The 26,120-nt window shown below is 48.6% G+C and overlaps 1 protein-coding gene across 4 annotated transcripts in view; it reads left to right on the top strand.

The window, feature by feature from the left end:
* Positions 1–26,120, top strand: part of Sec16a (SEC16 homolog A, endoplasmic reticulum export factor) — a 40,955-nt gene that overhangs the window by 4,821 nt on the left and 10,014 nt on the right. For 3 of the 4 annotated variants that reach the window (XM_070015068.1, XM_070015069.1, XM_070015067.1), the window contains exons 2-21: positions 2,927–6,590; positions 8,004–8,140; positions 10,595–10,692; positions 12,672–12,795; positions 13,272–13,470; positions 14,089–14,263; positions 14,916–15,058; positions 16,374–16,435; positions 16,536–16,674; positions 17,017–17,265; positions 17,497–17,594; positions 18,335–18,416; positions 19,317–19,434; positions 19,567–19,678; positions 19,797–19,902; positions 20,926–21,066; positions 21,853–21,966; positions 22,234–22,417; positions 23,851–24,096; positions 24,916–24,998. In XM_070015068.1, coding sequence (XP_069871169.1) covers positions 2,994–6,590; positions 8,004–8,140; positions 10,595–10,692; positions 12,672–12,795; positions 13,272–13,470; positions 14,089–14,263; positions 14,916–15,058; positions 16,374–16,435; positions 16,536–16,674; positions 17,017–17,265; positions 17,497–17,594; positions 18,335–18,416; positions 19,317–19,434; positions 19,567–19,678; positions 19,797–19,902; positions 20,926–21,066; positions 21,853–21,966; positions 22,234–22,417; positions 23,851–24,096; positions 24,916–24,998 — 6,207 coding nt within the window. In that variant the 5' untranslated portion in view covers positions 2,927–2,993. The remainder of the gene's footprint in view (positions 1–2,926; positions 6,591–8,003; positions 8,141–10,594; positions 10,693–12,671; positions 12,796–13,271; positions 13,471–14,088; positions 14,264–14,915; positions 15,059–16,373; positions 16,436–16,535; positions 16,675–17,016; positions 17,266–17,496; positions 17,595–18,334; positions 18,417–19,316; positions 19,435–19,566; positions 19,679–19,796; positions 19,903–20,925; positions 21,067–21,852; positions 21,967–22,233; positions 22,418–23,850; positions 24,097–24,915; positions 24,999–26,120) is intronic. The other variant, XM_070015071.1, reaches the window with a different exon arrangement.

Raw genomic sequence — 26,120 nt, 5'->3', positions numbered from 1 at the left:
ACTCTTATGTCCAGTTAGCAAAAGAAGCCAAAAGTGGAGCTATGGTTCAGGTGGCAGAGCACTAGCCTTGAGCAAAAGAAGCTCAGGGACAGCGCTCAGGCCCTGAGTTCAAGCCCCAGGACTGGCACCCATACAAAAATTAAATTAAAAAATGACAGAATACCAAGTGAACTCTCTGGTATTCCTAACTGAATTCAGGTGGGGTTTTAAGACGCTTTGTCAGTTAGAAAGGGTCCCCTGTCAGCATAGGAAGGAACACGTAGAGGCAGTAAGAATGGTAAATTCATAGATGCAAAGGAAATGTGCTCAGGTAAGGATTAGAAACTTTCAAAATTTGCAAATGGCATACTTAGAAATACATCTATCAATGTTTTCTTTTTACCCATGTATCAAAGATTTCCAAAGGTATAAACATCATACTTCTGAAAAGATAAGTGTGGGTCTGGGAAGGTGGCTCAGTGGTAGAGCGCTTGCCTTGCATGCCTGAGGCCCTGGGTTCGATTCCTCAGCACCACATAAGCAGAAAAAAAAGCCGGAAGTGGCGCTGTGGCTCAAGTGGTAGAGCACTAGCCTTGAGCTGAAGAGCTGAGGGACAGTGCCCAGGCCCAGAGTTCAGGACCCACGACCAGACCCCCAACCCCCCCCCAAAAAAAAAAAGAAAAGGTAAGTGTGGATCGAACCCTAGAAACCTCCTAGGATTTCTTCCTTTGATTCAGTTTTCTCTTGGATTAGCTTAACATCTGCTTATGGGAGTGATGCTGGGGAGAAGAACAGATGCCAAGAAAAGGATTTTCACGGTGCAGAACTTGAATTTTGCTTCCAAAGGACATTAGTTTGTCAGAATTGTATTCATCTTGTCTTACTCAAAATCAAAGAGCAGCAAAAATAACATTTCAGTGAGGATTTTTCTTCTTTTTTTTTTTTTTTCTAGAAAAGTTTAGCTTTATCCCTGTTGGCAGTTTGTAAAAGCAATCACCCCATAGTTGTAAACCTGCTGTAACTTATTTTTAGGGTTTTTATTCCCAGCCTAGTTACAGTTCCAGTGGTCAGAGGCAACTTTGTTTCACTGCTTTCAGATGAAAACTAGATCATAAACAAATGAGAGAAGGGGCTGGGAAGGTGGCATAGTGGTAGAGTGCTTGCCTAGCAGGCATGAGGCCCTGGGTTTGATTTTCAGTACCACATAAACAGAAAAAGCCGCAATGGCACTGTGGCTCAAGTGGTACAGTGCTAACTTTGAGCAAAAAAACTCAGGGACAGTGCCCCAGCCCTGAGTTCAAGCCCCAGGACTGGCCAAAAAAAATAGGCATTTAGTAACTTTTTCTTTTTTGTGTACCAGTCCTGGGGCTTGAACTCAGGGCCTGGCTGTCCCTAAGATTCCTTTTCTCAAGGGTAGTGCTCTACCCACTAACACCACAGGGCCACTTCCAGCTTTTTCTGAGTAGTTTGAGGTAAGAGGTTCATGGACTTTTCCTGTTCAGACTGGCTTCAAACCACAGTCCTCAGATCTCAGCCTCCTGAATAACTAGGATTGCAGGTGTGAACCACAGGTTTCCAGCACATTTAGTAACTTTTATAATTTGTTGTTGTTGTTGGTCGTGGGCGCTGTCTTCAGCTCAAGGCAAGCGCTCTACCACTTGAGCCACAGCGCCACTTCTGGTTTTCTGGTGGTTTATTGGAGATAGTCTCATGGACTTTCTTGCCTGGGCTGGCTTTGAACTGTAATCCTCAAATTTCAACCTCCTGAGTAGCTAGGATTATAGGCGTGAGTCACCAGAACCCAGCTAGCACAACTGTTTTTCTTTTTTTTCTTTTTTTTTTTTTTGTCGGTCGTGGGGCTTGAACTCTGGGCCTGGGCGCTGTCCCTCAGCTCTTCAGCTCAAGGCGAGCGCTCTACCACTTGAGCCACAGCGCCACTTCCGGTTTTCTGGTGGTTTATTGGAGATAGGAGTCTCACGGTCTCTCCTGCTCAGGCTGGCTTTGAACCGAGATCCTCAGATCTCAGCCTCCTGAGTAGCTAGGATTACAGGTGTGAGCCACCAGCGCCCGGCAGCACAACTGTTTTTCACAATGTCTTTTCACTAAAGAAAAGGGGAGAGCAAAGTTTAAACTTTTGGGTTTTTCTTTCCAGATTTAAAATTAACATGCACAAAAAAGTATGAAATGAATTTTTTTTTTTTAAGACAGGATCTCACGATGAAGCCTGTGATGACCTGGAATCCACTGATGTGGACCAGCCAGTCTTGAACTCCTGCCTCTGGGGTGCTGAGATTATAAGCATATACCAGCTTTTCCATCTCATCCCATCCCATCCCATCCCATCCATCCATCCATCCATCCATCCATCCATCCATCCATCCATCCATCCATCCATCCAGTAGTACTAGGATTTGAGTTCAAGACCTCATCCTTGCTAAGAAAGCACTCTGCTGCTTGTGCCATGAGCCTAGCTCCAGATTTTTTTTTTCTCAGTAGTGCAGTTGCTCCTTCTTGCACCTGGTGGTAGTTTACAGAGCAGTGTTAGGACTAGCAGGCATTTTCTGGTAGTGTCAGAATGGTTGTCGGATTGCTCCTGTCTCTGCTGGGGTGGGGAGGATCCAGAAGCAGGCTATATAACAAGTCCTAGAGGGGACATAGGCTGTCTACACTCACTCAGACCACTGGTGACCAAGCCCTCAGTGTCCTTGCCTCATCCAGCCCCTTCCAGAGCTTCCTGAAGTAGCTCCAAGGTTCTTTGCTAGGGCAGAAGCAGGGGAAAGATGTCCTCAGAATTTTACTAGATGCCATTTTGAGAGAGAGAGAGAGAGAGAGAGAGAGAGAGAGAGAGAGAGAGAGAGTATATGTAGTTATATGCACATATAGTTTCCTTTATTATAGTCAGGACTGTAAATATGGGTTTTATGATCATTTTTCTTTTCTTTTCCAGCTCAAGTTAAGGAAAAGCTCTACCTTGCCTCCTCTGTAAGCAGCATCTCCTGTGGGAAAGATCCGACATGCAGCCGCCACCCCAGGCAATCCCATCTAGCATGGCTGGTCCCCCTCCGGCCGGGAATCCTCGGAGCATGTTTTGGGGTGGCAACAGTCCTTACAGGAGGCCAGCCAGTAATAATGCACCAGTAGCTCCGATAACTTGCCCATTGCCGCCAGTAACAGATCCATTTGCTTTTAATAGACAGACGCGCCAACACACACCTTTGGGCAGTTCGTCCAAGAGCAGCCTGCCTGCTTTGCATGGCTCAGCCTTCCCAGTGTGTTCTCAGTGGTCTGGTTTGCCTGCACCTCACACAAATGCTGGGGATAGCTCCCAAGGACCCCATGAGTCTCTGCCAGGACCTATGTCACACCCGAGAACAGATGCCAGTCCGTTTCCTACTGCATCCATCCCTTCATTGCTGCCTGGATCTGAGATGAGTAGGAGCACTGAGGTCAGTTCTGTCTCGGGGCCTGAAATTCAAAATCCACCATATCCTCTTCACTACATTCCAGGAGTGGGTCCTGACCCATCTCATGAGAGACATCTACCTGAGAGTGGGCCTGGGCCCGACAGACCTCTGAATAGACACACCCCACATGACGGTGTAGCAGCCCCATCAGCATCTTCCTTCTTCTCCCAGCCTAGTCAACAGATGCCAGGTCAGTGGGCGCCAGCGCCGGGAGACTCACAGACTCCCCGGCATCACTGTTTGCCCTCCCCAGAGGGACTTGTTCAGAGTGTGGGACCCCAGGCCACCAGCACTTCCCATTTCCCCTCTCCGTCCACGATGTGTCCCCCAGCACCCTCGGCTGGGGGCGAAGGGAATGAGGTGGCTCACCTGCGAAGTGTTACACACTTTCTCCCTCAGCATACATCCAGGCAAAATCCCAGAATCGGAAGTCCGTGGGCAAGCCAAGAGTTCATGCAAAATCCAGAAGTAAATAAGCATTTGCTAGACCCTGCCCTTGTGAATCTGCTCACTCAGGGAAATAGCCCAGAAAACCAGGTGCACTATCCCTTGGGGACTGGGACTAGCCGGGCTCCACTAGAAGCATCCTCAGGATCTCTCTCAATGTTTTTCCAAGGAGAGGAGGCAGAAAATGAGGAGAATCTCTCATCTGAAAAAGCAAGCTTTGCTGGCAGAATGGACTTGGATGGTTTCTCCTCTAGTCCTGGACTGGGCCATCCACTCCCGCTCGCACACGGAGCTGGTGGTGTCTACCAGGCCTTTCTCAAGGGCTCCAACAGTGAGACTGCACAGCAGGAAGTTGGTGCTCAGCCTTATTTTTCTCCGTCTACCGGCATTCAGCATGATAAGCAAACTGCTAGAAACGTTGCTGGTGATATGTGGGGTGATGCGGCAAGCACTGGGACTCTCAGTGCTCATGGCTCACAGTATGAGAACGTGGAAAACTTAGAGTTTGTTCAAAATCAGGAGGTTCTGCCAAGTGAGCCCCTGAGTTTGGACTCTTCCTCTTTGAATGATCATTTCCGATACGGAGCCCCTCCTGGGCCAGGTGCCCCCAGGCCTAGTGCTGTGGGTCTCACCAGAGGTGGGGGACTGCATCTCGAGGCCCCCGAAGTGCCACTGCACCCTGCACGGTCTGACAGTGTGTCATCCAGCTACAGCGGCCACAGCCACAAGAGTCCTCCAGGGTCAACCCGGCCCCAAGAATTGGGGAGCACATTTATTCAGCAGGAAATCGGAAAACCCGAAGATGATTCTTCAGGCAGTTTTTTTAAACAAATTGACTCTTCTCCAGTGGGAGGAGAGACAGATGAGACCACTGGGAGCCAGAATTACCGCAGCAGCCTGTCTCAGCCCTCAACTCCAAGTCCTCCCAAACCTACAGGGATATTTCAGACAAGCGCAAATAGTTCTTTTGAACCAGTAAAATCTCACTTAGTTGGGGTAAAACCAGTCGAGGCAGATCGTGCCAACATGGTGGTTGAAGTGAGGGGAACCCGTGACCAGCAGAAGAAACGCAGAGCAGCTTCCAGGATGCCTGATGTCTCTCCAGGTAACCTGGAGCAACCACCAGACAACATGGAGACCCTCACTGCACCCCAGGCCTGTCCCCTGCCGCCACATACCACCACCGCAGAAGCTGGACACACACTTCCACATACAGGGCCACCATTGGATACTATGCGCCCAACACCTGAGAAGAGGCCCTCAGTCAGGACACAGGGAGCCGTGAAGTGTGAAAGCCCAGCAACAACTCTTTGGGCACAAAATGAACTGCCAGATTTTGGTGGCAACGTCCTGTTAGCCCCAGCTGCCCCTGCGCTGTACGTGCCTGCAAAACCTCAGCCGCCAGAAGTTGTTCAGCCTCTGGCAAAGGGAGTGTCTGGGCAACAGCTGCGGAAGCCAGGTGCTGCCCTACCTCTGCAGAACCAAGATGGCCTTGGTGCTTCGGAAAACCTTGAGAACCCCCCAGAGGTGGGTGAAGAGGAGGCCCTTCCATCACAGGCCAGTTCTGGTTATGCAAGTTTGCTGTCTTCACCACCGACCGAATCTTTGCAGAATCAACCCATTCTGATTGCCCAGCCTGACCAAAGCTATAATTTGGCTCAGCCTGTTCATTTTTCCGTGTCTTTAGTGAGTCCTAACGAGAAGACTCAGTCTTGGGGAGATGCCGTAGTGGGGGAAAATGCCAAAGGGAGTAACAGCCAGCCTCCTGGTGGTGATTCTGGAGACCATGCTGCAGTATCTGGTGTCCCAGCTAATACTGCCACTGGCTTGTCTCTGTCTAACAGTACTGCCCCCAGCAGTGTGCCTCGTGGTTCTGGGTCTTCTGAAATGGTTCCTAGCCAGCCTGCCTGTTTGTTGGCTCAGTCACTGTCCTATCCGGTTCCAAAGACTCCTCTTGCAGAAAGTCAGAATCACAGTGCAGCAGGAGTTCCTCCTGAGTTTAATAGCTTTGCTGGAAGCACAGGTGTGACCTTAGTCCCGCCTGCAAGCAGTACATTGGTACCTAGTAATAATGAGAAGGCAGATCAGTGCACTAACCGTGAAGAAACAGTTGGAGCCCTAGACTTCACTCTAAACAGAACTTTGGAAAATTCTGGAAGAATGTATAGCTCATCCTTTGCAGACTGCCCAGCTTCTCAGCAAACAGTTGCCAATCATCCCAGACAATCTGGGCCTGGAACGCATAATGCAGACCATTTCTATCAGCAGGTGACTAAAGATGCACAGGACCAGAGTGGTGTGGGAAAAACCCAGCCAGAGCTCGTCCCTCCTCAGCCACAGACTTCTCCCCAGGTGCCCCAAGCACCATGTTCAGAACCTTCCAATACAGAAAGCTCATCCGCACAGGGACGGTCCCAAAGCTCAGCCCAGCCATCAAGTCCAGCTCCAGCTGACACAGGCCAGCAGCTGCTGCCTCCGCCACCTCAGTCCTCTAGTGCATCGGCTGTGTCCACCAGCTCAAGCCAGGCAGCCCCACGATCAGAGCAGCCCTGGCTGCACCCACCACCTCCAAATGCATTTGGCCCACCACCTCCAGACCTGGCATCCCACTACTATTACAGACCGTTGTACGATGCCTACCAGTCCCAGTACCCCTCACTCTATCTGTCTGATCCTGGGACAGCCTCTCTGTATTACCAGGTAAGAGTGCCAGTGTTCAGCCATCTTACTGCCCTCACTTTGGTTCGTTGTATTTCTTCTCTCCAAGCCTTCACAGTCCACCTGAGAAAAGTTCTCTCTGGCTACCACCCAGCTCTTCCCTTAGGCTCCTACCAACAGCAGCTCATTGAATTGCTTGTAATGAATTGCTGTTGCTAATTTTTTTTTTAAATACAACACAGCATCCCATTTTATATGACAAAAAAAGGCCCCTTTCTTGTAACACCTGTCTATTTGGTGCAGAATTAGAGCTCTGTGTTGCAAAGTTTATCCTCTGGAAGCTCATATGTTTGTTGATTTGTTTTTTTTGTCAGACTGGGGCTTGAACCCAGAGCCTGGGCACTGTTGCTGAGCTCTTTTGCTCAAGGCTAGTGCTCTACTACTATGAGCCACAGCACCACTTCTGGTTTTCTGGTGGCTAATTGGAGATAAGAGCCTCACGGACTTTTCTGCTTGGGCTGGCTTTGAACTGTGATCCTCAGATCTCAGCCTGAATAGCTAGGATTACAGGTGTGAACCATCAGCACCCAGCTTTTTACATGTTTTATTGTTTAGCGAAGGTTGGTTCCTGGGCTCAGCCTCTTAAAAGCTCAGTATGCCACCCTGCCTGGGTTTTACATAGTTTGAACCCCCCAAGCCAGCCAGCGTTAAGAAACAACAGGAGTAATGCTAGACATCTTGTAAGTCTTTTCTGGGAATCTTTTTCTAGAAAGGAGCCTAGACAGTATTTCCACACCACGGAGCCCACATCTGCTTGACCTGGGGACAGGAGAATGAGAGGAGCCACAGGCTGCTGTGGCTCTTACTGGGACTGAAGCGTGGAAATACTTTCATATGAGCACATTTTTTTCTTTATGTTGCTGTCGTTTCCAATGGTGGTCAGAAACAACTTTTTTCATTATCTGCCGGGCAGTGGCAGAGTTGAAGCAGTTATACACAGGAGGATGAGTTCTAGCTCATATGTATTTTGTCTTACCTCCTTTCAGATTTTCTCATGTTCAGACACAGGCTCAGGCCATGGTTCTGTAGTGAGGCTACCTATGACTTGCAGGTTCCAATGGGTCAGTGGTCTTCTTGCTTGGCTGAGGTGGTGACTAAAGCAGGACATGAATGATCACAGGCCTTGTCAGTGGCGGTCTGAAGAGGCTCACGCCTCATGGTGCCCTCAGGAAGTCGCTGCCCGCTGGCAAGGCCTTTGTGGATCTGTCTGGGTTGTCTTCTCAAGGCCTGGGCTGACAGCCTGAGGTCGACCCTCTGTCTCTCTGTTCACATGAAGGAAGCCTGCCTACAGTCCTGCTTTTGGAGAGTGATCATCTGAAATCACAAGCTCAAGCTGGATGCTCGATAACTGACTGCTTGTTTTGGAGTCTAACTGCCTAAACCTCCTTCCCACAGGACGTCTACGCCCTGTATGATCCTCGATACAGGCCCTATGACAGCTCAGCCTCCGCTTACACAGAGAACTACCGCTACCCAGATCCTGAGCGGCCCAGCTCCCGAGCAAGCCACTGCTCTGACCGGCCCACAGCCAGGTGGGAACACATCCACACTGCTGCTTTACTTTAATGCCTGACAGGTGTTTGTGTGGCCACGATAGTGACTTGATGACTGGAAACATTCTGTGTCTGTAAAGGATTGTACAAACTTACGTATGTTGGTATATTTTCACATGCAATCCCAATAGAATTGGTCAGTTACCATTTGTCCCCACCTGCTGGTCAGGCCAGACCTTATACAGAGCCACAAAGAAGCGGCTTCTGTGCCATTCAGGGACAAGTGGTGGTTCCCTGTCACCAGGCCCCTCTGTTGTCCTGGCAATCAGCTGCTGGCTGCACAAGGCTCTTTTAACTAGTTCAGCTTCCTCTGAAGTCTCCAGACACCCGGGAAGACTAGTCACAAAGATGGAGTAATTTGTGGATGGATCTGTATTCTGTACCTGGCTCTGCCTCCTTTGCTAGAAGGGTTACATCTGTTTCTGGCCTGCATTTCCTGTACTACTGCTAGCCATGGCTCTGCTTTGTAATCATGCAACAGAGATTTGGAAAGAACCATGGTGTGTGCCCTCTGAGTAAGCCTGTAAGCTAGGTCAAAGTCCACTGTGTCTTAGAGCTCCAGAGTCGGCTTTTGAGCTATGTCTATGCAGGGCCATTGGTGGCTTTGAGCAAACAATGGGTGTGGGTCCTGGTCACTTCTGACTTTGCCACCTCAGTTCCTGTGGTCATTCTTTGCCAGAGTTTTGAATGTTGCTCATAGGAGTGAGCTTTGCCCTGAGGACACACTGCTCATAAGCCTAGCAGTGTGAACATCTAGTTACTAATGTACAAAGCCTCAGTGCTTGTTTTCAAAAGGTTCCATGTGCTAGTTCTTCAAAGTTTTGTGGCTTATCTGAAGAGCAAAGGCTTTGCTGTGAATCTTTGCCTGTTTAACTGACTTCAGTGTACTTTCCCCCAAAGACAGACACTGAACCACATGTGTGGCTCTTTATGAAGTTCAATGCTATTGATACTGTTTCTAGAGATCTAATTCTTTAATTGAGGTGCTGAGCTGTAGATGAGTTGTAGAGCACCTGCCTAACTTATGTGGGGCTCTGAATTCTATCCCTAGCATTGAGCAAGAGGCAGAGATAGATATACAGAGAAGGACTCAGACAGTGAAAGAGTTCATTCAAGCCTTAGGACCAGCAGAAAAAGAATTATAAGAGTACTAGAGGAGCTCCAAATCTCAACTTTTGTTCTTTGTTTTTTGTCGGTGTTTGTTTGTTGGTCATGGGGCTTGAACCCTGGGCCTGAGCACTGTCCCTCAGCTCTTCAGCTCAAGGCTAGTGTTCTACCACTTGAGCTACAGTGCCACTTTTGGTTTTCTGGTGGTTTATTGGAGATAAGAGTCTCATGATTTTCCTGCCTGCCTTTGAACTGCGATCCTCAGATCTCAGCCTCCTGAGTAGCTAGGATTACAGGTGTGAGCCAACAGTACCCAGCTGTTTTTTTGTTTTGGTTTGGTCTTTGGGGGTTTTTTGCACACTAATTGAACTCAGGGCCTGGGTATTGTCCCTTAGCTTTTTCATTCAAGGCTAATACTCTACCACTTGAGCCACAGCTCCACTTCCAGCTTTCTTTTTGGTGGTTAATTGGAGATGAGATTCTCATGGATTTCCTGCCTGAGCTGGTTACAAATTACAGTCCTTAGATCTCAGCCTCCTGAAAGATGGGATTACAGGCAAGAGCCTGTAAGCACAAGGCTTAAATCTCAGCTTTTCTTTGGCTCAGATTAGGGCCATGAGTAGGTCTAGGCCTATAGAATGCAGATGTATATCAGGCTTAGGGGATCCAGCTCTGCTCATAGTTTACGCTCTGTCTCCCAAGGTCACATGGAGTCCACACTAGTGGTTGGGCCTAACAACTATTGAAATTGACTTTTTTTTTTTTTTTTTTTGTCAGTCATGGGGCTTGAACTCAGGGTTTGGGTGCTGTCCTTAGCTTTTTCCCTTAAGGCTAGCACTGTGCCACTTTGAGTCACAGCCCCTTCTGGTTTTTTGGTAGGTAGTTGGAGATAAGAGTCTCACAGACTTTCCTGCCTGTGTTGGCTTTGAGCTGTGCTTCTTAGATCTCTGTCTCCTGAGTAGGTAGTATTACAGGTGTGAGTCACAGGTGCCCCACTAAAGTTGACGTTTTTAGTTGGTTAAAATCAATTTACGTTGTTTTCGTTCTGCTAAACATATTAAAAACTCCTAGGATGTAGCACTAAGGATAAAAAATGTGTTAGTTTTCTTAGTACTGTCAAGTAGTGATTTTGTTGAGCTAAATTTCAGTTAGCTACAAGGTGGGAAATTCATAACCTCAGCTCTCTTACCATTTTGGTCTTGTAATTAGTGTTTTTTCATAACCAGATGGTTTTGGTAAGTGCTCGCTGCCATGGTATGATGTGTACTACTGACATTTTGCCACACTTCAGTAGGTAATGTGTTCAACAGCTCTGTGTTTTTTCAGGCAAGGGTATCCTGAAGGATACGGTAATTCCAGGAGTGGGTGGAGCAGTCAGAGTGACTACTATGCAAATTATTACTCCAGCCAGTATGATTATGGAGGTATGTTCAAGAATTTAGAGATTAGCAAGTGCAGTGTCCATATGACTCTGTGTGAAAAGGCTGCTGTGTGTGGGTCATACTCTGCTGTGTGTTTTGAGCAAACTTTTTCTTTAAATTATCTCTTCCTGTTCTTATTCAAAGGACAATAGTTGAAAATTCTTTGTGTCTAAGAGTAATCACATTGATGGCTTCTATCCTATGTCATGCTACATCTTTGTCATAATGGTGGCTGCCTTGACTTTCTAACCAAGTATAGTGAACACTAGTTTTTGCTGTATTGTCCATTTGACTACTCAACTGTGAACTGATGAAATGGAAATAAATGAAAACCTAGCTGTTTAGTCTCATTGTCTCAGAAGCCACCAGAGGCAAGTCGCTGCTTATTGGTGGGGGACAGTGGATGTGGGACATCTGGTTGAGTTGGTCTGGTACTTCTTGGCTAGCCTCCAGACCTGCTCCCAAGCAGGACAGGCATCTCAGAGAACAGGCCCACAGAGAAGGAGAGTTCTTTTGTCTGTTCTAGCTGTACTTTTTTTTTTTTTTTTTGGTCAGTCATGGGGCCTGAACTATGGGCCTAGGCACTGTCCCTCAGCTCTTCAGCTCAAGGCTAGCGCTCTACCAGAGCCATAGGGCCACTTCCGGCTTTTTCTGCTTCTATGGTGCTGAGGAATTGAACCCAGGGCCTCGTGCATGCAAGGGAAGCACTCTACCACTAAGCCACCTTCCCAGCCCCTAGCTGTACATTCTTATACCTCAGGCTCCACAGCTCCGGAGCGCCTGATGTGTCCATGTTTTGCCTCAGTTTCCGAGAAGGGCTCTTTCCCTCTTAATGTATGTATTCATTTCATTTTATTTTTGCCAGTCCTGGGGCTTAAACTCAGGGCCTAGGCATTGTCCCTGAGCTTCTTTTGCTCAATGCTAGCACTCTATCACCTGAACCACAGTGCCACTTCTGGCTTTTTCTGTTTATGTGATTCTGAAGAATCAAACCCAGGGCTTTGTGCATGCTAGGCAAGCACTCTACCACTAAGCCACATTCCCAACCCTGAATTATTTCTTAATTTCTTCTGGATCACTTTAGGAAGAAGAAATATTAGTAAAACTTATAGTCAAGTGATTGGGAATTAAAAATTAAAAAGTAGTATTTGGGGCTCAGGATATAGTTCAATGGCAGAGTTCTTTCTTAGTCTGTTCTTTTTTTTTTTTTTTTTGGTTGGTCTTGGGGCTTGAACTCTGGGCCCGGGCACTGTCCCTCAGCTCCTCAGCTCAAGGCTAGCACTCAACCATTTGAGCCACAGCGCCACTTCCAGTTTTCTGAGTGGTTTATTGGAGATAAGTGTCTCACAGACTTTCCTGCCCAGGCTGGTTTTGAACCACTGTCTTCAGATCTCAGCCTCCTGAGTAGCTAGGATTATAAGTTGAGCCACCAGCACCCACAGATGTCTGTTTTCTTTCCGTTCAATAGTAAACGTGTTTCAGCTGGGCACTGGTGGCTCACAGCTGTAATCATATATGGATCATGCTCAGCATAAGGCTGAGATCAGAGGATGGAGGTTTGAAGCCAGCCTGGGCAGGAAAACTGTGAGATTCTTATCTCCAGTTCACTGCCAAAAAGCCAGTAGTGGATCTGTGTCTCACGTGCTTAAACACTAGCCTTGAGGGGAAAAAAAAAAAGAGCTTGGGGACAGTGCCCAGGCCTTGAGTTATAGTCCAGGACTAGCACAAAAAAAGAAAAAAGAAAAGAGAAAAGAAATACCTTGAACGGTTGCCCACAGCTGTGTGGTGTCTCAGAGGCAGGATGCACCTGGTGTTTGTGTTGTGAAGGTCCATACTCTAGGGCCAGGTCCATCATCCTGAGCAGTTGGATCCTTGGGAGCCCTGGTGTCCTCAGCAGGGGGGATAATACAAGATGACTGCTCCAGGAGAGCTGGATGGTTCTTCCATGTGTGCCCCACTGACCCTTCTTCCTGAATTTGCAGACCCGGGTCGCTGGGAACGTTACCATGGTTCCAGACTCAGGGATACCCGTGTCTGGGACCGAAGGCCTTGGTATGATGCCGAGCCCGACCCATACAGGAAGGAAACCTATGCTTATGGGGACAGGTGGGTAATAGCATTCAGCTGAAGGAGTTTAGGTTAAGCCTTGTCATGTGCTTGCTTACCTACTCTCCTGTCTTTGAGTTCATCAGAGAGCTTGCCTGATACTTGGAAAGAGGAAGGGCTGGCCATATCTCCGGGGCTTCCAGCTCTGGGCTTTGGGAGGAGAACCAGCCTACCATGAATGCCTGCCTGCACGGTGGCTCTGGGGTTGCCTTCTGTCTGGCCCCCTCTTTCCTCCATCCATGTCTCTTTGTCCTGCCATGGCCCAGAGAAGAGACGACACTGGAAGTGTATCTGCATTGTGTTCTCTGAGGCCACCCGGGTTGAACTTGGGGATGCTTCAGAATGAGGACTGCCTTGGGATGGAAGGGAGGATGGTGGAGGGCCAGCCCAGCCTTTGGAGTTAGCTGGTAGATGCGTGTCACCCCCAGGGGTTGTCCTGTCTCTTGTTCTTTGCCCTGAGCTCCTGTTTCCTCTAGGCTTGAAAAGTGTGATGATCACTGGAGATATGACCCTCGCTTCACGGGGAGCTTTGATGATGACACTGAGCCTCATAGGGACCCTTATGGGGAGGAGGTCGACCGACGCAGCGTCCACAGCGAGCACTCAGCTCGGAGCCTGCGCAGTGGGCATAGTCTGCCCAGCCGCCGCAGCAGCCTCAGCTCACACTCACACCAGGTGCGCCCAGTAGGATGGGCGGGCATTTCTGTCTAGCTCAGTTCCATGGTTCCAACAGTGTGCCCACCACCTGCTTTTTTTTTTTTAATTGTGATTAAGTGATTACATAATTTCCCAAATTTCACAGTATTGTGGGATAGTGATGCTCAGTTAAAGTCACAAACACATTCTAACTTTCCTGGAGCAAATTGTCTATCACAGTCTATAACATTTATGAGTTCTATGAGGTTTGCGATAGTTATTTCTTCCACATTGGGTGGTATGTACATTTCTTTTGTTTTGCATAGCATCAGCTGTTTCCTCTATCCCATTTTTGTTCCCTCCCTCCCATCGCTGCCATTGAGTTGCTTAGTTCATTTTGGTCAATGTCCAGTGCAGCTAATGGGTCCCGCTGTTGTATGTTTTTCCCTGATTCCCTCTAGTTCTGTGTCGTATTCCTGGTTCCCCTCCGGTGTACACATAAGATGCCATACATGTGATCAGCAGCATGGGGTTATTTAGTAGTGGTTCGACCAGATGATTGGAAGTTCTTTGTTTCTTAAGTCCTGTTAATTTTGTGCCCACCACCTTCTTGATGCTTGCGGGAGCTCACTTTCCCTGCTTGCTTTCTTTCCCAAGAGTCAGATTTACAGAAGCCAAAACGTGACTACTGGTTCCTTTGAGGCCCCGCCTCCTTCTGGCTCATTTCATGGCGATTATGCCTATGGCACCTATGGCAGCAATATCGGCACTACCCATGGCTTTCCAGAGTATGGCTATCCTGTTGACGGCACCTGGCCTGCCGTGGAGCAAGGTGTGTTTTCAGCAGCACTGAGGGAGGCTACCAGTGGGTCAAAAGGAGAAGTAGGTTCTTTTTGTTGAAACTTAGTGTCACTAAGTAGTGCAAGTGTCTTGGATAAGTCCAAGATCCTCCTGCCTGACATCCTACCCTGTAGGAGTCAGTTCTTGATTGGGATTTCTGAGGGGCGGGCCTGGCCTGGCACCTCTGTGCATCCTAAGGTCAGAATGGTAGAACTGGGGATGCAAGTCAGTGCTGGCCCTTGGATGCCCCTGGGGCCAGGTCCACACATGTGTTGTTACAATGTGTATTTCTGAGGATAGGCCCTTGGAGGTACTGCCCATGGCCCCAGCACTGGCCATGTCTGTGAGCAGTCTTGGAGGAAACTTCATTTCCCCTTGGTAGACTTGTTCTGTGTATCTATCTGACTGAGCAAGTCTTGCTTCTGGAGGCTTCCAGAACACAGAAATCCCCTTGGACTAGCATTGGTCTTTCTCCTAGTCTCTCTTCTTTCTTTTCTCCTTGCCTGTTTGACTGTGTCTTTGTGGTTGGGTGCTCTGTGGTGGTCAGGCCAAGCTGAGCCAGTGGAGCTGCTCAGGAGTCGGACTGTACTTGTGGAGCACAGGGAGCAGCAAGCCAATGGCTTCTTCTGTTGAATTGTTTGCAGTTCCATCAAGACCGACTTCTCCTGAGAAGTTTTCAGTGCCTCACATCTGTGCCAGGTTTGGACCTGGCGGTCACCTCATTAAGGTGGTTCCTAACCTGCCTTCGGAAGGACAGCCTGCACTGGTCGAGATCCATAGCTTGGAGGTAAGGCTAGGGACCCTCTGTGCCACATGCCTTATCATTTACTTATTTTTATTTATGTTTTTGGTCTGTCATGGGGCCTGTCTCTGAGATCTTTCTGGGTAGTGCTAACCACTTTGAGCCATAGTACCACTTCCAGTTTTCTGGTAATTAATTGGAGATAAGAGTTTCACAGACTTTCCTGCCCAGGCTGGCTTTGAACCACGATTCTTAGATCTCAGCCTCCTGAGTAGGTAAAATTACAGGCGTGAGCCACCAGCACCCAGCTGGGTTGGATTTTTCTACAACCAACTTGACTCTTGTGTTTGGAAACACAGACCTGGGAATTGATTGTTTTGTTTTGTTTTCCTTTTTTGGCAGCCCTGGGATTTGAACTAAGGGCCTCATACTTGCTAGACAGGTACTCCACAACTTGAGTCATGCCCCCAGCTCTTGTTTGCTTTAGTTCTTTTTTGAATAGGATTTTGCTTTATTTGCTCAGGCTGGCCTTGATTGCAGTCAGCCTCTCTATCAGCTCTCTCTCATTACCTTGGATGAACCAGCTTGTTGAGGTCTTGCTAACTTTTTCTGCCAGACTGGCCTCAAACTCTGACCTTTCTTATCTCTGCCTCCTTAATAGCTAAGATTGCTGGTGTGATTCACCTTGCCCATCCTTCTGGGAAACATTTATGCCTCTGAAGCTACAACCTGGGGAGTTTTTGTTTGGTGGAGGGTTTTTCACATAGTAGTTGGTCTTTTAAGCAACTGCTGTGGGTGTTAGATTTAGCACTTCTGCATTTTTTTTTTTTTTTTTTTTTTTTTTATTGGTCGTGGGGCTTGAACTCTGGGCCTGGGCGCTGTCCCTCAGCTCTTCAGCTCAAGGCGAGCGCTCTACCACTTGAGCTACAGTGCCACTTCCGGTTTTCTGGTGGATTATTGGAGATAAGAGTCTCACGGTCTCTCCTGCCCGGGCTGGCTTTGAACCGTGATCCTCAGATCTCAGCCTCCTGAGTAGCTAGGATTACAGGCGTGAGCCACCAGCCCCTGGCTGATGTTTTGTATTTTTATTCACATCTTTTGATTTTGATTTGGGGGGTGTTGGTATGGACAGGTGGAGAGGGTGCTGTGAGGGAGTCTGGAGCAGTAGCAGCAGGCTGAGGGGCAGAGGCACCAAGTATATCTGTCATAGCCCCTGTGGGCCCACTGACAAAACCGTGTGCCCCACATAGCAAGATAGGCAGGGTCTCAGGAGGGCATCTGCATCCTGGGCTCTTGGTGCAGGCAGCATTCGAGGCTTGGACCACATGTGTGAGCTACTTCCTGTCCCCTCTGCTTTTAGACTTTACTGCAGCACACACCCGAGCAGGAGGAGATGCGCTCCTTCCCCGGACCTCTCGGCAAGTAAGTTCCTCGTTGGTGTCTTGAGTCTGCACAGAGGCAGTTGCTGAGTTTGGCTTCACAGCCCTGGCCTCCATTCTCAGAATACTTGTTCTTCTTTCAGAGACGACACCCATAAAGTGGATGTTATTAATTTTGCACAGAACAAAGCTACAAAATGTTTGCAGAATGAAAACTTGATTGACAAAGAGTCTGCAAGTCTTCTATGGAATTTTATTATTCTGTTGTGCAGACAGAATGGGGTACGTTCCTCTCCTTGTAGAATGTCCTCTCTGTTGACCTTTGGTGTCAGGATCATTCCTGTGTGTGTCGTAGTGTCAGGCCTGCCACACCAAGAAGGCATCTTGGCTTCAGCCTGGGGAGAGGAGGGAAGGCAGGATGCTGTGTGGGGCATGCTGAGAGGTCTCAGCCCTTTAGCCCCATCAAGGACACACTTGTGTCTTTGGTGTTCTAACTTGCCACCTGCACTCAGCTGATCAGGACTCTCATCTGACAGCATCAGGGGCCTGTCTTGTCACCTTGCTGGAACCCCTGTTCACATTAAAGCCTTGTGTTGCTCCCCCCTCTCCCTGGTGGCCTTACAGACCGTGGTGGGGACCGACATCGCAGAGCTATTGTTACGAGATCATAGGACAGTGTGGCTTCCTGGGAAGTCACCCCATGAAGCCAACCTCATAGACTTCACTAATGAGGCTGTGGAACAAGCGGAGGAGGAGGAGTCCGGTGAAGCGCAGCTCTCATTCCTCACCGACAGCCAGACAGCCACCAGCAGCAGCATGCTTGAGAAGGAAACCGAACGGTTCCGAGAGCTTCTGCTCTATGGCCGCAAGAAGGTGTGTGGTCTTGAGGCCAACCCCAGGTGCCTCTGTACTTACCCCTTTTGTTCTTGGTGTTGCATGGTCCTGAAGCCCCTGGCCCCTCCACATTCCACTGTTGTTGGCGTTAGGCCCTCAGTGGGGAGGGGACTGTCCCCTCCTGGAGCATCTGCAGATCCTAGGTGGCACAGTAGTCTGGGTCCTAGTTACAGAGTGAGGTGACTCACACAAATCCCAAATGCATTGCAGGATGCTTTGGAGTCTGCAATGAAAAATGGCTTGTGGGGTCACGCTCTGCTGCTTGCAAGTAAGATGGACAGCCGGACACATGCCCGTGTCATGACCAGGTAAGACAGCTGTCACACAGTCCTTGGTAGGTGCTAAGCCCATGGCTGCAGCACACACGTGCCCTGCTGTGCTCTGAGGATGCCAAGCTTGAGCTCTGAGCTTACTGGGTTTTTTTTTCCTTGGGTCAAACTATTGAGCAATTTTTAATTTTTTTTGTCAACTGATTAATATTTTCAGTGGTATTGGGATTTGAACTCATGACCGTGCACTTGTTAGGCAGGTGTTCTACCACGGATTCATTCCTCCAGTCCTTTTTCACATTGGTTATTTTTGAGGTAAGGTCTTGATCCCAGGATAGCTTGGATAGACGTACACCACCATGAACAGCTTCTGCCTTGGAGACAAAGTTTCATAGACTTAACTTCCTGGGCTGGCCTGGAACTGTGATCTTCCCAAGCTCCACCTTTTGTGCCACCACAGCTAGCTATTGGTTGAGAAGGGGTTTTGAGAAAACTTTTTTGCCCAAGCTAACCTTGAACTATGATCTTCCCTTTCTCAGCCTCCTAAGTAGCTAGGATTGTGGAGGTGAGCCACTGGCACCCAGCTGGTTTCCAGTATTTCCTTTAAGACCTCAAATTCCCTGTTCTTTGCCCTTTTTATGCTTTTTGAAGCTGAGATAGCTGTCATCTGCCAAGGCTAAACTTCAATCTGACCATTAATAAAAGAGCTGAAATTAGACTTCAGGGTTTTTTCTGTAACTGAGTCAAAGTTAAATCTTTCTTTTCTCGTGTCCACCTAGGTTTGCCAATAGTCTTCCGATCAATGACCCTCTGCAGACAGTCTATCAGCTCATGTCCGGGCGGATGCCTGCTGCATCCACGGTGAGTGCTGCATTGGGCCCTGCACTGTTGGGTTTGTTCTCATTAAAGACTTCATCACAGGGGCTGGGAAGGTGGCTCAGTGGTAGAGTGCTTGCCTTGCATGCATGAGGCCCTGGGTCCAATTCTCAGCACCACATAAACAGAAAAGGCTGGAAGTAGTGCTGTGACTCAAGTGGTAGAGAGCTAGCCTTGAGCTGAAGAGCTCAGCAACAGCGCCCAGGCCCAGAGTTGAAGCCCCATGACCAACCAAAAAGGAAAAAAAAACACACAAAAAAAAACAGACTTTATCACAGGATCTGAGACTTTAGTTTCTCTTTGAGTTCATGTCTGTATATGTGTATGCATTGGTACTGGAGCTTGAACATAGGCTGGGTGCTATCCCTGAGCTTCTTTAAAAAGCTCAAATTTGTGCTCTACCACTTGAGCCACAGCTCTACTTCTGTCTTTTTGGTGGTTAATTGGAGATAAAAATCTCACAGACTTAGGCTGGGAAGGTGGCTCAGTGGTAGAGCGCTTGCCTGCATGCCTGAGGCCCTGGGTTTGATTCCTCAGCACCACATAAGCAAAAAGAAAAAAAGCCGCAAGTGGCGCTGTGGCTCAAGTGGTAGAGCACTAGCCTTGAGCTGAAGAGCTGAGGGACAGCGCCCAGGCCCAGAGTTCAGGCCCCATGACCGGACCCCCCCCCCCAAAAAAAAAAAAAAAAAACACAGACTTTTCGGCCCTGCCTGGCTTTGAACCACAGTCGTCAGATCTCAACTTCCTGAATAGCTTGGATTACAGGCCATGAGCCACCAGTTCCCAGCTTGACTTATGTTGCTCAGCTTTCTCATTGGGCTTGACCATTAGGGAATTAGTGGTGTTCTTCTGAGGATGAGGATATGTTTTGTGTTCTGATTGTAGTGTTGTGGAGATGAGAAGTGGGGAGACTGGAGGCCACATCTTGCTATGGTGTTATCCAACCTGAACAACAACATGGATGTGGAATCCAGGACCATGGCCACAATGGGCGATACTCTAGGTGGGTCGGTGGGGTGGCCATTGGCTGTGCTCTCTCCTGCAGAGCCCTGGCTTTGTTGTTAGTGTCTTTGGTCACGTCACTGGGAAAGGAGGATGTCTCGGAACTGAAGGGCGCTGCTCCATCTCTCCTCAGCCTCCAAAGGCCTTTTGGACGCTGCACACTTCTGCTACCTGATGGCTCAAGTTGGATTTGGGGTTTACACGAAGAGAACCACAAAACTTGTCTTGATAGGCTCAAATCACAGGTGAGGAGTGCAGCGGGGCCGCGTCTATTTTCCTTCAAGAAGAAAACGATTCCCCTCTGTTAATTGAGAAATGGCCAGCCTTATAATTGGTCACTTTTTCAATTTCCTTCCCCAACAGTTTGCCATTTTTGAAGTTTGCCACCAATGAAGCCATCCAGAGGACAGAGGCCTATGAGTATGCTCAGTCCCTTGGGGCCCAGACCTGCCTCTTACCCAATTTCCAGGTAAGCAAGAGCATGTGGCATGGCTTTTGTGTATGTGTTGGGGGGGAGCAGTGTTGAAAGACTTGATTGTTTTTAAAAAGTATTTTTATTGTTACTTTAGTTTTTAATTTTTATATGTTTATTATGTTATTACATATTTTTATTAAATATTGGTATATGGGAGGTTGTAGTTACATAAGTCGGGTAGAGAGTACATTTTCTCTTGGACAGTGTCACTGCATCCCTTGCTCCCTCCCAGTTTTTCTCTCCTGTCCCTACCCACAAGTTGTATAGTTCATTTTCCACACAGTGTCTAGTGATTCTTTGGGTTTTTTTGAACTCTCATACAAATAATGATGAGATTTAGGAGGGGACATCTTGTAGAGATGTTTAATCAATGCTCAAAAGCTAAGTGATACTGAGGATATTTGTTAGCATTTTGGTTCTTAAAATATTCATCATTGCCGGGCGCTGGTGGCTCACGCCTGTAATCCTAGCTACTCAGGAGGCTGAGATCTGAGGATCACAGTTCAAAGCCAGCCCGGGCAGGAGAGACTGTGAGACTCCTATCTCCAATAAACCACCAGAAAACCGGAAGTGGCGCTGTAGCCCAAGTGGTAGAGCGCTCACCTTGAGCTGAAGAGCTGAGGGACAGCGCCCAGGCCCAGAGTTCAAGTCCCACGGCCGACAAAAAAAAAAAAAAAAAAAAAAAAATCAACATTACAAACCATTCAAGTACTTTGACATAAGCTGTGTTTAGCAAGGGCCGTGGTAGGCCGCAGTGTGCATATGAAGTGGTTAGCAGAGTTAGTGGAGAGTCTGGCCCCACTGCTGGCCATGTCAGAGACATTGCAGGGGAAGAGAACGGGTTGATTAGAAGCTTAGTTATTTGACCTTAGAGCCTCAGAGGATAAGGCTTAGAGGATAAGGGGTGATGGTGGGTGGTATTGGTAATAAGACATCCAGAGAGAGTCAAACATACAGCATCTTCTCAGGAAACACAGGGAAAGCCCGGGGACAGTGAAGCTGTGTCTGTTGTTGCAGGTGTTCAAATTCATCTATTCTTGTCGCCTGGCTGAGATGGGGCTTGCCACCCAGGCCTTCCACTACTGTGAAGTGATCGCCAAGAGTATCCTGGCGCAGCCTGCCGCTTTCTCCCCAGTGCTCGTCACCCAGCTGGTGCAGGTGGGGAGTCAGGATACTGAAAGCTTCTCAGACCTGTCTTGGAGTTAAGATACTGAATTGTCCTTTGGCTTGGGTTTACAGTGTTAGCACAGGAGTTCTTCAGGTATGTCATGCCAATGTGGAAGCCGAGCAGTAAGCTTCTCTGTGAGCAGGCTCCTTGTTCCAGGTGATTGAGGCAGATTAACCTGGAGGTCAAGAGCTCCCCCATGCAGTTCCACAGCTAAGGTGGTCCTGGCTGCACGTTTGCAAGCCTATTCCTTACACATCTGATGGAGTGTGTGGCCAGCTGCCAAAGGTTGGTGTGGAGAACACTCCGCCTCTGTCCACACACTGTGGCCCCATTGTGTGAGGTGTCAAGTAGTTCCTTTCCTGAGCCATATACTCATGATACTTAGGGAAGCTTGTTATCATGGAAGCATTTGAGTCTACACAAAAGTACAGAGACTGAGGAGTCCCCTGTCCCCATCCCTCAGTTTTAGTAGTCACCAACACAGGCCATACTTGTTTCGTCTTACCCAGCATGGCCTCGCAATATCCCTTCCTCCTGGGAAGGGATGTGAGCATGAGGACAAGGGAGTCAAGGATACATGGTCAGTTGCTGGCTGATCGTCAGGCCCGCTGATCCCACAAGCATGTGAGGTCTACAGAGAACTCCACTGTTTAGGTTCTGATTACCCACCTGCATTTGCCAATTAAAACCTTAACGTCCCATTTAACACTGTCAGGATACTGTGTTTTGCTAGTGTCACCTGCACTAGCAGTTTCTCTGTTCCTCTGGGCTTCTAGATGGCTTCCCAGTTACGCCTCTTCGACCCTCAGCTCAAGGAGAAGCCGGAGGAGGAATCCTTTGTGGAGCCTGCCTGGCTGGTACAACTGCGATGTGTGGAGAGGCAGATCCAGGTATGCCTTCTGACAGCACAGCCCTGACCTAGGCCTTGGCCTGTAAATGTGTGACAAGATGGTTTGTGCCCATTCTCATACTGCAGATGTTCAACTGCAGCAATTAACATAGGAAATGTGTATATTGCAGGAATTTCCTAATTGTACAGAAAGGACATTGGGTATTGTGGAGGCAGCGATCAGATCAGCAGGCAGAAGGCTGTGTGTAGGGCTGCCTGGGCTGGTAGTAGAATGTTGTATGTAGGCTCTCACTCTGTTCTCCTTTAGGAGGGGGCTGTGCTATGGAACCAGGATGGAGCAGACCCCCAGCAGTGTCCCAGCACACCAAGCTCTGAGGTAGAGCAGTTGGATGGTGCAGGAATTGGCCAGCCAGCAGGACTGGGAGCTGACAATCCCCTACTGATGGGGAGCACGGAGCCCCTGAGCCAGGACGTGCAGCTGCTGCCCTCAGGTGGGACATTGCTCTCTGATACCTGCTTTTGGGCAGGGAACTTATTTTGGTTTTTTGCTGCCATGAGAATTGAGACATTGTGTGCCACCACAGTAGTTTGTGGGAGCCCAGGACCCCTTGGTCTCCACATTTCCCTTTATGTAAATTCTTCTGTTGAGCTCATCAAGTCCCAAAGCTTCAGATAGTCATCTGCTGATGTCGCTGATCCCCCGTCCTGGTGGCCCCGTCCCCTGAGTCTGCCTTTTTGGCTGTTTGTGCCTGTGGGAACCTGGTGAACGTGCACCATTAGGACAAAGCCCCTGCCACACCTGCCCCGCATCTGCTTCCCCTTGTTCTCTTCTTAGGAAAGGGCACCCCATCCCTCCTGGAGTTGGGGTCCACACCTCTCTTATTCATGCCCCGTAACTCCTTCCTGGATGGGAGAGTAGCAGCTTACATCTGGGATGTGCCCACAGCAGCCCCCAGACACTGACCTCCAGTACCGCCCCTCCCTTCCCACTTGGTATTCCAGTCAAATAACTGACTCAACTGCCACCAGTCCCACCCCTTCACAGTCTGCCCACCTACTCCACCTTCTGAGCCAAGTCCATGGACTCCCCATCCACTCTGGTTGGCTTTTTCTCTCAGGGATGGTTTTCTTTATCCTTGTTTCATTTCCCCAGGACAGTTTCGTTTCATTTAATTTCTTTTTATCTTTTGTGCCAGTGATAGGGCTTAAACTAAGGGCCTAGCAACTTTTACTTGGCTTTTTCACTCAAGGTTGGCACTCTACCACTTGAGCCTCACCTCCACTTTTGAGTTTTTGTTAGTTAATTGGTGGTTGGACTCTCTCAGATTTGTCTGCCCTCACTGACTTTAAACTGGAATCTTCAGGTCTAAGCCTCCTGAGTAACGGATTACAGACATGAGCCACCAGTATCTGGCTCATTTTATTGTTTAAATACTGGGTCTTGCTGTGTTACCCAAAAGTTAGCACTTCAAGCAATCTCCTGCCTCTGCTTCCTGAGTAGCCGGAACCACAAGCACGTACTCCTGTGCCTGGTTTTCTCTGCTTTTGTTCATGGTGCACCCCTTGCCCTGGTGGGATGGCAGGCCACGGGTCCTGCTCTGGGCATGAGTGACCCATTTGACTTCTGGTAGTGAAGGAGAGGGCTCCATAAACATAGCAGCACCCAAGCCAGGTGTGGTTTGGGGATCATACTGTGGGTTGAGGCCCCTGCCCCAACACGTGATGGGTACCAGTGTCCATTCTGCTCTTAGCCTTGAGAAAATGAGTGTTGACCTTTTCTCTAGACCCCTGATTTGGGGGGGAGGGGAGGGGATGGCTTCAGCCACCCCTGTGTAAGAGAAGCATGGCGATGCACGGTGTCTGCCTCCTGTGCACACTCAGCCTTGACGACCCCAGACTCATGCTTTCCCATTGTGCCCTGCAGCTCCACAGACGCTCCCTGATGACCAGCCAGCCCATCCTGCCAGGGTGCCAATGTTCCCTGTGCCGCTGTCCCGGGGCCCCCAGGAACTAGATCCTGGCTATGGATCTCAAGGATCTGCACTTGGCCTCCCAGAACATGCCAGGCCTGATGCTGCAGCTCCGCATCTGGGATTACCCCTGCCACCGGGGGCACTGCCACACCCAGAAAGTGGCCCCCTGCGCCAGGAGACCAGGAGCCTGGACCCAGGTGTGTCTTGTGGTACTCTCCTAAGGGCAGAACTACATTGGCCTCCATATTGAGGCATTGCTTGTGGACCAAAAGTTCTATTACATTACAGAACCCCCGCATCCCCTGCCAAGGAGTTAAAAGGGGTTAAGAGTCTCACTGCACTGTCAAGCCCTTGTGTGACTTGGCTGTTTATGGCGTGAAGGGTAATGGCCATTCAGACGTGGCAAAGCAGCCTTGGGACATCTGCAGGGTCTGCTCATGGTGGTCCTTCTAAGTCCCTGTGGGATGCATAGCTGAAGGTGACGTATTTCTGTCTGGAAGTCAGATTGAGTGGTGATCGTGCCTGCCTGTGCCTGACTCAGCTTTGTCCATGTGAGCAAAAGAAAATAGAAGCCTGTTTTTTGTTTTTGTTTTTTAATTTTTATTTGTCAAGGGGCTTGAACTCTGGGCCTGGCAGCTCCTCAGCTACAGGCGAGCGCTCTACTACTTGAGCCACAGCGCCACTTCCAGTTTTCTGGTGGTTTATTGAAGATAAGAGTCTCACGGACTTTCATGCCCAGGCTGGCTTTGAACCTCGAACTTTAGATCTCAGCCTCCAGAGTAGCTAGGATGACAGGCGTGAGCCACTGGCACCTAGCTGTAAGCCTGGTTTTAAAAAGCAAAAATGTAACCATACCTTGGGGGAAATCTTCAGTCTTGCTTTAGAAGTGAACACGAGTGTGGTCACGTCCCGCAAAACTGTTTGTTACTCAGCAGAGGTACTGTGACAGTGCCGTGCTTCCTTCTGGTTTGGGGGGCAGCAGCGCACAACCCCGTCTCTCTCTTTTGCTTTAACAGGAGTGGCACCACAGGACTTGCCTGTCAGAAATTCCCTTCCAGAGCTAAGTGAAGAGGATTTTGGTGGAAAACTTGCTAATTTGGTATTGTCCCACTCTTATAACGCAAAAAACATGTGAAGAGTCAAAAGGCATTGGTAGGGAAAGGTGGAAAGAGAATTCAGAGGTGTAAAAATACTCAAATATAACAAAATCCCTTATTATTATTATTGTTATTATTATTCTTATTTTGGTGCTAGTCCTGGGGCTTGAACTCAGGGTCTGGGCACCATCCCTGAGCTTTTGTGCTCAAGCCTATTGCTCTACCACTTGAACCACAGCTCCACGTCCACTTTTTTGGTAGCTAATTAGAGATAAGTCTCATGGACTTTCCTGCCTTGGCTGATGTCAAACCATGATCCTCAGCTCTCAGCCTTAGTAGCTAGGGTTCAGGCATGAGCCACTGGTGGCTATTATTAAAGTGGAGAACCTTTTGGCTTCCACATCTCTAGTACAACAGGACCCGACATGTTCATTGGTTTCCTGAGGCTGCCATTCATACCAGCAGAGGGGCTTGGTACAGATACCTCCTCTGTTCACTCCCAACTGGGAAAGACAGATGCTTTATACAAATCTGTTCTGGAAGCTTCTTTACAGACACTTAGCCCTATGTGGATGTCCTGTCAGTGGATAATTTCCTGTGGTTTGAACTTGCATTATGAGCTTTACCATGTTTTAAACATCCTGTCCTTGGAAAAGCAAAAGTGAGAGCTTAACCATGTGAATGTAGTCTTAGCCCAAGAATGAATATTTCGAAGTCCCATTCAGCCTTTTCTTTTTTTCATTTTGGTGATACCAAGGGGTTGAACTTGGCCTCACCCTTGGTAGACAGGTGGTCTACCTGAGCCATGCCCCAGTTTTTTTTTTTTTTCTTTGTTAGTTATTTTGGGGATAGGGTTTATGGTTTTGCCCCAGACGACCTGAAGGCAGTCTTTCTATCGATACTTCCCAAGTAGCTGGGGTGACAGACATGAGCCACCATGCCTAGCTAGAGATGGGGTCTTGCTAACTTTTTGCTCAAGGTGGCTTCTGTGAGCCTGCTGATCTCTGCCTCCTGAGTAGCTGGGATTATAGGCATGAGCTGTTGTTTTCAGACCTCTTCATCTTTTTTTGTGTGTATGTGCCAATACCAGGTCTTGAACTCAGGGCCTCACAGTTTCACTTAAC

Source organism: Dipodomys merriami, unplaced genomic scaffold, assembly GCF_024711535.1.
Source record: "Dipodomys merriami isolate MVZ:Mamm:240054 unplaced genomic scaffold, mDipMer1.0.p SCAF_11, whole genome shotgun sequence".
Taxonomy (NCBI): Eukaryota; Metazoa; Chordata; class Mammalia; order Rodentia; family Heteromyidae; genus Dipodomys; species Dipodomys merriami.
The sequence above is the reverse complement of the archived record's forward strand: the minus strand, read 5'-3'. Positions and strand labels throughout refer to the sequence as shown.